Here is a 10,193-nt window from a genome sequence, read left to right on the forward strand (position 1 = left end):
ACAGAGCCCACTTGAGTAAGCTGTAGGATTATTTTTTTTCCCGTCTTCATCAAAACTTTTAGAATTGACGATAGACAAGCTGATGTCTTCTCTTGTCTCTACAGTGAAAGCAAGACGGCAGATGGCACCCTAGGAGGAATCCTGATGAGAAGAAAGATGGCAATTACTGCTTTGTTCACACTGATGTCCTCTGGTCTGGTTCTAAAAAGACTGGGTTTTTTTATTTTTGAGGGTGTATCCCTCTCTATGATTTTGGAAATGTTCTATCTGAGAAGTTTATCCTATGTTGCTCAGACCAAGAGGAGCCAGGACCACAATACCAAATGCAGGTTAGGCTTTTGTAGTGTCACTTTGGTACTTCTAGTAAAAGGCAGGTGGTTAAGTACATGTATTAGTAAATGTTTTGAAAAAGAGGAAGGTACGGTATAAGGACTAGAAGATGCAAGGGGTGTGTTTAAAGAACCCCCTTTCTACAGAAGCAAAAATTTTATTTTGTGTTACAGAATTCCTTTTAAAGAGTGATACGTAAAAGAAAGCATTTAGAAAGCGGTACAGCTCCAAAAGCATGTCCTATCCATGTAGCGAGGAGCTAGGGGAGGGTGGGAAAAGAGTTTGAATAGCAGATACTGATGAATGTCACAGACTGTCAATGGAGCCAGCTTTGCCTCCGTGTGAGCTCCTAGGCTGCATATATGCATTATTCATGCAGAGTGAGGGCTGGCCCTTGGCACTGGAGCTCTTTTTCTGTCTAGCAGGTAGTGCTTTTGTACCCCTAAACAAAGGGAAGTATCAGAACTACATGCAGAAATGGGAGAATAGGCAGGGTCCATAGGCAGCCGAGGAGTCCAGCTGCCTGAAGGGACAGAGAGCAGCCACTCCAGCCTGTCTCACAGCAAGCACTCTGGTTTTGAAGGACACTGGCTGGCTGGTTTTGTAGCATTCTTAATAGATTAATGCTGACCTTACTGTACACTTTTGTTTATTGACCGAGAAAAAATAATGTTAACATACTTGTAATTTCTGTTGTATTCATGTTAAGTATTAATGCCGTGGTTATAATTAGGCTATGCCTGTTTGTCACTTAATCGTTGCTCTTGTTTCCATGTTGATTACTTAAAAATAAAATAGTCACCTTTCTGATCATTCTTTATTGAAAATTCAGAACTGCCTGAAACATGACTCAGCCTTAGCTGGGTGCTACGCCAGCTTGCTCAGTGACAGTAATCCCTGCCCAGAAGAAACATCAAAGGCACTAAGGAGTGCAGGGAAGATACAGCAATGCCACTGCGATATTGTGACTGAGGACGCGTTTGTCTGCGTACACAGACCCTTCATGGATACAGCTGGTTTAAAAATTCTAGCACCTGTTAGCAAGCACAGTTACCAACTGTGTGATTACAGAAAATGCACAGTAATTTTATGGAGCAGAAGAGGCCAAGTGTAGGCTTGTGAGAATGGGAGGAAGAGGACAATCTGTAAGGCAGAAATCTTTTTAAAAGAGAGGTTTTTCTGCCATGCACGTTGGAGTTTCAAGGCATCATTACTGAAGCACCTGGCTCTCTCACCTACAAGTCAGCAAGACAGGCTTTGGGCTTACATTCCTCTTGCTTTATTCATCAGAATCCTCTCTGTGTAATCCCCATAATTCAATAGCTGTGGTATTTCCCTGGCCCTGGGGAGCATTTAACTTTTCCAGATCGCAGAAGAACTCAGAAGGCCACCGAACAAAACCTTCCCGGAGCAGGTGAGCTTTATGTCCAATATGGAGAGTTAGATCAGTTTCTACTCATTCCGTGACATATTCTTGTATGTTTGGAGATGGAAAACACGGCAGGGTTTCTACAAAATAGTTTTTGCCTTCCCAACAATGAGACAGGCTCAGATTTTCTGTGTTTATCCACTGACTTCCTAAGCTGCAGAAAAGAAAGTGTATTCCCCAAAGTTTGCAAAATAAAAGCTTGATATAAAGCAAGGACAGCTTCTTGCAAAAATATTCTCCTAAGGAGGAATACTGCTTAAGCTTTGCACAGATTTGCAGATGAGTAGAGTTTGAGAACACTGGACCTACTAAGGCGTAATATAACATCCAGGTACTTGATTTGGTCTGTCCTTTAGAAAGGCATATTGCTGGGGGAGCAGCTCTCTGCCAAGTTTCCAGCAGAAATAAAATACATTACTATTCCCATGCTAAAAATGCATTACTTACCCAGCTTGAGAGTGGCTCCAAAGAGAGTCTGAGTTACTGTCTATGACAGGAATGACAGCAAATGCCACCACACTTTTTGCAAGTGGAAAATATGCATAACAAGGCTCTGTAAAGAGCTTTCCGAGGCCTCTGCAGAAGAGAGAGTTCTAAGGTGATCAGCTTAGAGATAGAGTGAGAGATGGGCTGGTGCAAAATAACTAGTGGGACACTGCATAATACGTGTCTTTATGGTAAGGCTAGCTGTATCTTGAGATGGTAGAGTTGATGATAACGCCAACTGTGGGAAATTGCCAGACCTGAATATTAGAAAAATTAATTTAACAAATCAGTCTTGTGCTTATGTTTGTTTTGGTTTGGTTTTACTTTATGACATAAAGCCTTTAAGATGGTATCTACTGGTTTTACTGACCATGTCCTGAACCAGATGAAACCGGGCCTGAACACAAGTTTCTTCTTTCTCTCATGTTCCTGGGCCTATGGTGCTCTTGCCAAACCAGGCACATTTTTCTGCAGTCTTGTCCCATTAAGTTGGTATAAGCAGTATGACTAGAAGACATAAAGTGAAGAATATGAATTGTCCAAAAATGTACTGATTTCCCCCAGATGTAGTACCTATCCATAACTTTCCAGCATCCTTTAAGTTCTTAAAATAGCTGCAGTCTTAGTGTACTTATTTCCATGGAGACTCAGCTGTCAAAAATGCTTTAAGGTCCCAGCTACAGGATGTGATGTTGTAGAACACAGTAACTTTTTAAAATCCCATTTCCTGCCTGCACATGATGCATCTAATGCAAGCTTACTTGTCCCCTCAACTGTAAAACTATCACAGGCTGCTGTTAAAGCTTTTCCTAAAATGTTGTACTGGGCTACATATTTCCTTCCTGGTAAAGTAGGTCTTACAGAAAACAACTCGAGGAGGAGGAAAAATAGAAGGAAAAAACAAATTAAGATGAGTTAGTGACTCCAAAATAGCGAGGGGATCATTTCAAGGTTGTTAGAAATGATGTTGCTTAGGCCTCTATACTGCTGGGGCCAAGCACTTTTTATTTCTACACAGTTTAAAACTACTCATTTAGTCACTATCCCCCACATTTGTTTTTAAAATGAAAGTTTTTTTAAAATGTTTACCACGTTTTTCTGTTGTCCTTGTGAGAGTACAGTTAAATTAGTTCATGCGATTGAAGAGATGTACTGTCCAAAACAGAGCTGAGTCCCCCTCACCCTCTAACAATCTAACTTTTAGAACATCTTGAAGGCTCAGGTATTTGGGTATGATTAAACTGCGGGTGTCAGGACTAGCTAACTGACCAAGGTGACCCACAGCAATTCCCAGACATCTCCTAACCAATGCCCCCAGACCACAACAGATTGGTGGGAAATGCAAATATCCAAATATTTATTTTTTATTTCCCTAACGTCTGCCTGAGAGAAATCCATGCTTTCCCCTCTAGGACATTTGTTAAAGATACTCCAATACCTACCCTCATCTGTTATATTCCTTAATGCTAACATAAATCAGAGATGCACGGGTGGACTGTGCATTAGGAAAGTTTAGGTGATGGTGAAGGCTTCTCCTGATCTGCGGTAACAACCAACAGTTTGGTGCCATGGCACATGTCATAGAATCACAGAATTGTTTAGGTTGGAAAAGACCTATAAAATCATCAAGTCCAACCGTTAACCCAGCACTGCTGACTCCACCACTAAAACCATGTCCTAAGTGCCACTTCTACATGTCTTTTCGTCAGCTGCACCTGCGTGGTGCTTGTTTTGTTGAGGCTGAAGTATTTAATGGAGTCGATGACTTTCCTTATTTTCTGTGCCCAGCTGAAGCAAGAGTCCAGTTCTGCTGGAACGGTCTCACACAGCTGCTCACATCTGCTGGAACGGTCTCACACAGCTGCTCACATCTGCTGGAACGGTCTCACATAGCTGCTCACATCTGCTGGAACGGTCTCACACAGCTGCTCACATCTGCTGGAACGGTCTCACATAGCTGCTCACATCTGCTACTGAAGAGATGCTGCAGTCACCAGTGCATTCCTGCAACAAGGGGGCTTATTATCCAAGTGCTACAGAATCTAAATAGTCATTTCAACATGCTAAATTTCCCCAGTGCAGAAAAGGTGTTAGCTGTAGAGGTACAAGATGTTCTTTTTAGACATATAAGCAAACATCAGGTTATTATTCCCGCGAATATGAAAAAGATCTCCTTTCCAATTCCACAGTGTGCGCATGCTGGCGTTTCAAATGTGGCTCTTAATAAGAAGTATTTTAGGATTGCATTTGTGTTAAAACTTCTAAAGTCTCTCAGAAATTCTTTCACATTGAATCCCAGGTTGACAGAAAAGATTTCCTTGTACCTACTGTAATTTACTATATTTTTTCTCATGCATAATGAGGTAATTATTTATCTTATGCATCACCAAATTTCCCTGAATTTCTGTTCTCAATTCATTACCATTATCCTGTTTTATTAATTTTATTTACAGATCACCTTTGTGCTAGCTCCCACGTCAGCTAAACAAAAGGTACATTAGACATGCAGAACCATCCACTGGTTCACAATGTCCTGTGTATGAATCCAGTCTTTATTGCAGCCACGGTTTATTTTTGTTACAATTCTGCTTTCTTTGGTTTCTTTTCGAGATGAATAAAAGGTTTTGCCCAAAAGGACTCAATTGCTGCAAACACATGGTAAGGCTTCAATGTATCCTTGTAGATCAAAAATAACTGACATTCTGTAGCATTCAGAGAACTGTAATCAAAACTGTATTCTCAAAAACCAAGTATTGCAGGAGAATTCGCAAAGACAAGCCATGATCCTTAGCTGAGATCTGGGGGCCGGACTGGACAATCCCTAGAGGCCCATCCAGCCTCAACTATTTTTTTGTGCTTCTGTGATTATATTTAAATGAAATTCTGTGCCAGGGATGGTAATCTGCTACACGTTATGGTTATTATTAATACTTTATGCCATTTTTTTCCCAAGGTCTGGTCTAGATTACATACAGAATAAATTAATCTCTCATAAAGCATTAGATTATATCATAACTAATAGAGATAAAGATGGCACACAACAGGGTAGTAAATGTTGGGCTCAGGAAAGAATGAATGAATAGGAATGGATGAAGGTGATGGGGTCCAGCAACAAGCTGAAAGGTTGCAGAAAAGCAACCAACAAAGTAGAGACTTTGTGGAACGAGAGAGAATCCAGCAGCAGGGTGGTGGGTAAAAGCTGTCTCCAATAGAAACAGGTCGACCCAAAAAAGGGAAGAAGGAAAGACAGCAAAGAAACTGAGAAAGAAACAAGAGACCTTTGCCACAGAAAGGATGAAGGGTTAGCACTGAAATTATGTCTGCTCCATACTTTGCAGCAATTTGCATCTTCACAATTATAGCTTGTAAGCACAAAGAGAACGACCAGATGTGGGAAATGTTCCCTCTTTTCAAATGTAAACTCGAAGATCCAAAACAAAACCTAATTTGAAAATGGAACTTTGAATTTAACTTAGCCTTTGGGAAGAACACTGGTGATCAGCATCTTCCCAGAAAATTAACATTTCCAGTTGTAAGTCAGAAAGCATTAAAGGAAGCAAGTGAATCCGAGCACCAAGCTTCAGTCCAACCGTGCAGTGTGTCTAAAGGGAAACATCATATCAGAAACTCTTCTGCTCACCTTTCAGCAATGATCTGTTCTATCACTTGAGTGTCAATCACAACAGGGCCATCTCAGCACAGAAGGCTGGAAGGGACCCTGAAGAGACCTGTGCAATCCATTCACCATACCAGCAAAGGGTAAAATTCTTCACAGAGGAATGTTTTTAACTGGCCTGAAACATGGGAGTTTCTCATCTTCCTCGGGCAGTCTCTTTCAGAGTGTCATTAGCCTTACCAGCCCTTCCCCATCTCTCGAGGGCATTTTTTGGTGGGCTTTAAACCCTTTAAGTCTACTTTTGTCCCTTGTGAACAAGCAGATCAGGTTATTGTCTGAATTTTCAGACACGCCATGTTGACACACTACTCATGCTTCCCGTCAGCCGCCTTCTCTTTAAACAATCCCAATTGCCCAAATCTTTCCTCTGGGTCAATTCTTCTATACATTTTGGTCATTCCTACCAAAGGCTACTTCAACGCTCTCCACTTTTCCTGAAACGTGCTGACTAAAGCTGGACACGCCTCCACCAGGAGCCTTGCTCCTGCTGACTAGAGGGGAAGGATCATTTCACATCTCTTGCTGTCAACAGCTCTGTGTATCTCTGAGATAAAGTTTGCTTTTTCTGTGCTAGTATGCTGCCGGTGACGCGTGTTCAGCTGGTGATCCCATACAAACCCTAGGTCCTCTCCTACAGATCCTTCTGCATTTGCATGCTTAGTTCCTCCTGCCTGAGGTAGTACCTTGCATTTATCACTGCTGAACAGCATCCTGTTTGTCAAGAGAATTTTGAACTGGGAACCTGCTCCCCAGCATACTTGTGGTCTTCAGCCTGCATCATCTGCACGGGAAACTGCAGCTACCGCAGGTGTTAAGAGCGGAGCTTGCCATCAGAAGCAGGAATGGATTCAGAAGCACAACAGAGATGTCACAAAATGGACAACACCTTCCAGCAGTGCCAAAGTTACACAGAGGGCAGGCACAAAGACTCTGAGTGAAATCCTTTTCAAACATGGGCTGTAGCATATGGCTTTTCTCTTTAGTGGCACTTTCTGGCTGACAATACGATGTTGGATTACATTTAGACATTGTTTCTTCTCCATCTCCCTGTTCATTTGTAAGTAATTAAATACAAACTGTTATAACCTGGAGGTAAGGTTATACCTCCAGAAGGACACTATGCCCCAAATGGTGGAGGGTTTAACCTCACAGCTAGGATGAACGGACTGCATTAGCCTGTGGACTGGTGAAGATGTGGCATGGCCCCACATATAGGCACACCCGGCTGCAGAAAGAAGTTGTCCCAGCATTTTTAATTTTCATCCAGGAGTCTGTGACCAGTACAGTGCACATCGGACTGTTCTGCCTGGCTCCACTATGAACCTCCCTGACAGGCACTTAATGTCTGGCCCATCACTTGGTAAAGAACCGGCCCTTATGGCAATTAGATCAATAAAATACTTTTATATTAGCCTTTTTCTGCATATTTGTGCCATCTTGGATGCTTGGTGCAAGGATCTCTTCCTTTGCAGCTGCTAATATCTGAAATTGCCTCCCTGTGTTTCCCTCTACTTGTATCCACTGAAGAGGCTTTTTACTCCTTTGCCTTTTTCCCCCCTGCACAACTACCAAACCCACAGTACGCTTCCTACGGGAAACAAAGTTTCAGCCTTTATGGATGCAGAGTAGAACATACCCTTGTTGGAAGTACAGGTTTTACTTTTTCACTGCAGAATGAGTTTTCCAAAAATCATGAGATTTGCTAGTAGTCTTAATTTTTTTATTCCTGAATTAGGCTGTTGAACAAATTGGCAAATTTTAATGATGGTGATAGCAGAAAGAAACTTCAAGCAGAGAAAGAAGCCATTTTCAGTCTGAACGAGCTATTTTATCACATTTGTTCTTGTAACTCTTGTTGATATAAAAGGAGGACAAGATGACAGATGATGACATAGAGCAGGCATGTGCTATTGGAAAGACTGGCAGAAGCTTAAGCTGAATTTAAGAAGAACGAGGAACTTTGGAGTGGAAAAAGCATTGTTAGCAGGTATTGTAAAAAAAAAATCAGGATGTCCTGCACACTACAGAAATCACAGATAACAGAAAGGTCGATATCTTTAACATAGCGTGATTTTTCTAAGATTCAGACATATACAGATGACAATTAATTGAACAGTCTAGCAGTTATTGTAAATAGTAAAACATACTGTTTCCAGTAATGTAACTAATGCTTGAAGACACACTTTTTTCTTTTTTTGTTTTCCATGTAATTCCTGCTCACATCAATTCTTTTTCCTGTCCTGCTGAAATAAATAGTGGACAATTATTTTCTCTCTGGGTTTTAGTGAAAAAAAGCCTACTCTCAAAGATGTGCTGAAGCATTTTTGTTGGAGAGGCTGAAAGAAAGCAGGTGGTTGGCAATTCAAATGTAGTGAGAGACTTTGGGGCTGATGATATATTAAGGCCAAGGTAAAAGCCTCAGGAGAGGAGTAACTGAGTCTTGTCCCTTTTTGTCATGCTTCATGTTTGGTTTCCTCTTTCTCTGCAGAGGATTAAATGTAGAGAAGAAGATTTAAAAGGATAAACTTCTCCCAGCACTGCCCTTCAGGAGCTCAGTAACTACATCTGTAGAATTAGGACTTAAGATTATTACAAGCAATTTTATGGTTTTAAACATCTAATTTGATTGCATGATGTATAAGCAGAAAGAAGTAGGCTGTGTGCTTACACCTGGCCAAATTAGTTCTGTAGAGAACATGCATAACCTTGCATATTGTGTGCTTAGTAAGACAGAGCTCTGCATGAACTATTATTAGTTAGCCAGTTAGAACTATTATTAACTTAGCCAGCAGCACGCTCTCTTCCAGTGTAATCTAGTGAATCTTTAAACTGAAAGAGGGTAGATTTAGAGGTCAGGAAGAAATTCTTCACTGTGAGGGCGGCGAGGTGCTGGCCCAGGCTGCCCAGAGCAGCTGTGGGTGCCCCATCCCTGGCAGTGCCCAAGGCCAGGCTGGACGGGGCTGGGAGCAGCCTGGGCTGGGGGGGGGTGTCCCAGCCCATGGCAGGGGGGCTGGGAATGGATGATCTTCAAGGTCTCTTCCAACCCAAACCATTCCACAGTTCTATGAATCATCTATTTTATTCTGTTACAATGTAATAAATGCAACTTCATCCATTTACTCAAGAAAACCCCCAAACCATTTAGGTAGTCCAAGACAAAAAACTTTATGAACCCTGCCCAGTTTCAAATTCAGTTACAATAATAACAATAATCACATTACTTAAGAAGTTAAGCAGTTAAAAGTAAAGTAATGAAGCAAGCCATTATGGATTTTTACATTTGCCAGAGAATGCATGGTTTCTTAGTGACTCTGGACAGGATGTCCTAGTGCTGTGAGGGCTGTCCTCTAGTTTATCCTAGAATCTTGTGATTCTACTTTATCCTAAAATCATAGAATCATTTAGGTTGGAAAAGACCTTTAAGATCATCAGGTCCAACAGTCAACCCAGCATTGCCAAGCCCACCACTAAACCATGTCCCTAAGCACTGCATCCATGCGGTTTTTTGCACACTTCAGGGATTGTCACTCCACCACCTCCCTGAGCAGCCTGTTCCAGAGCTTGACAACCCTTTCAGTGGCAAAGTTTTTCCTAATCCCTAATCTAAACCTCTCCTGGCACATCTTAAGACCGTTTCTTCTTGTCCACTTGTTCTCTGGGAGCAGAGCCCAAACCCCCCCCCCACCTGCAGCCCCTGTCAGGCAGCCGTAGGGAGCCATACGGGCCCCCTGAGCCTCCCCCTCCCCAGGCCGAACCCCCCCAGCTCCCTCAGCCGCCCCTCACAGCACTTGTGCTCTGGACCCTTCCCCAGCCCCGTTCCCGTCTCCGGACACGCTCCAGCCCCTCCATGTCCCTCTGGCCGTGAGGGGCCCAACCCTGAGCCCAGGAGTCAGGGGCGGCCGCACCGGTGCCGAGCGCAGGGGGACGGGCACTGCCCCGGCCCTGCTGGCCACACGGCCTGGGACACGAGCCAGGCCGCTGCTGGCCGCCTTGGCCACCTGGGCACACGGGGGGCTCCCGCCCAGCCGGCCCAGCCAGCCCCCCCAGGCCCTGTCCCACCGGGCCCTTCCCAGCCCCCTGCCCCAGCCTGTAGCGCTGCCGGGGGCTGCTGTGCCCCACGGGCAGGGCCCGGCGCTGAGCCCTGCCGACCCTCACCCGCTGGCCTCGACCCATCAGTCCAGCCAGTTATGCTATGTTGCAAATAATTTTTCAAATTCGATCTAAAAAACCCCAAATCGCACTTCATTTCACTGCCACGCTCCTGGAGCTGCT

The 10,193-nt window shown here is 43.4% G+C and overlaps 1 protein-coding gene across 1 annotated transcript in view; it reads left to right on the forward strand.

Annotated features, from left to right (window-relative positions):
• Positions 1 to 1,143, forward strand: part of INPP5D (inositol polyphosphate-5-phosphatase D) — a 56,768-nt gene extending 55,625 nt beyond the window's left edge. Inside the window, exon 28 of the mRNA XM_037406472.1 lies at positions 105 to 1,143. Within this exon, the coding sequence (XP_037262369.1) occupies positions 105 to 107 (3 nt within the window). The 3' untranslated portion in view covers positions 108 to 1,143. The remainder of the gene's footprint in view (positions 1 to 104) is intronic.
• Positions 1,144 to 10,193: the final 9,050 nt, after the last annotated feature.

This window comes from Falco rusticolus, chromosome 13 (assembly GCF_015220075.1).
Source record: "Falco rusticolus isolate bFalRus1 chromosome 13, bFalRus1.pri, whole genome shotgun sequence".
In the NCBI taxonomy this organism is placed as follows: Eukaryota; Metazoa; Chordata; class Aves; order Falconiformes; family Falconidae; genus Falco; species Falco rusticolus.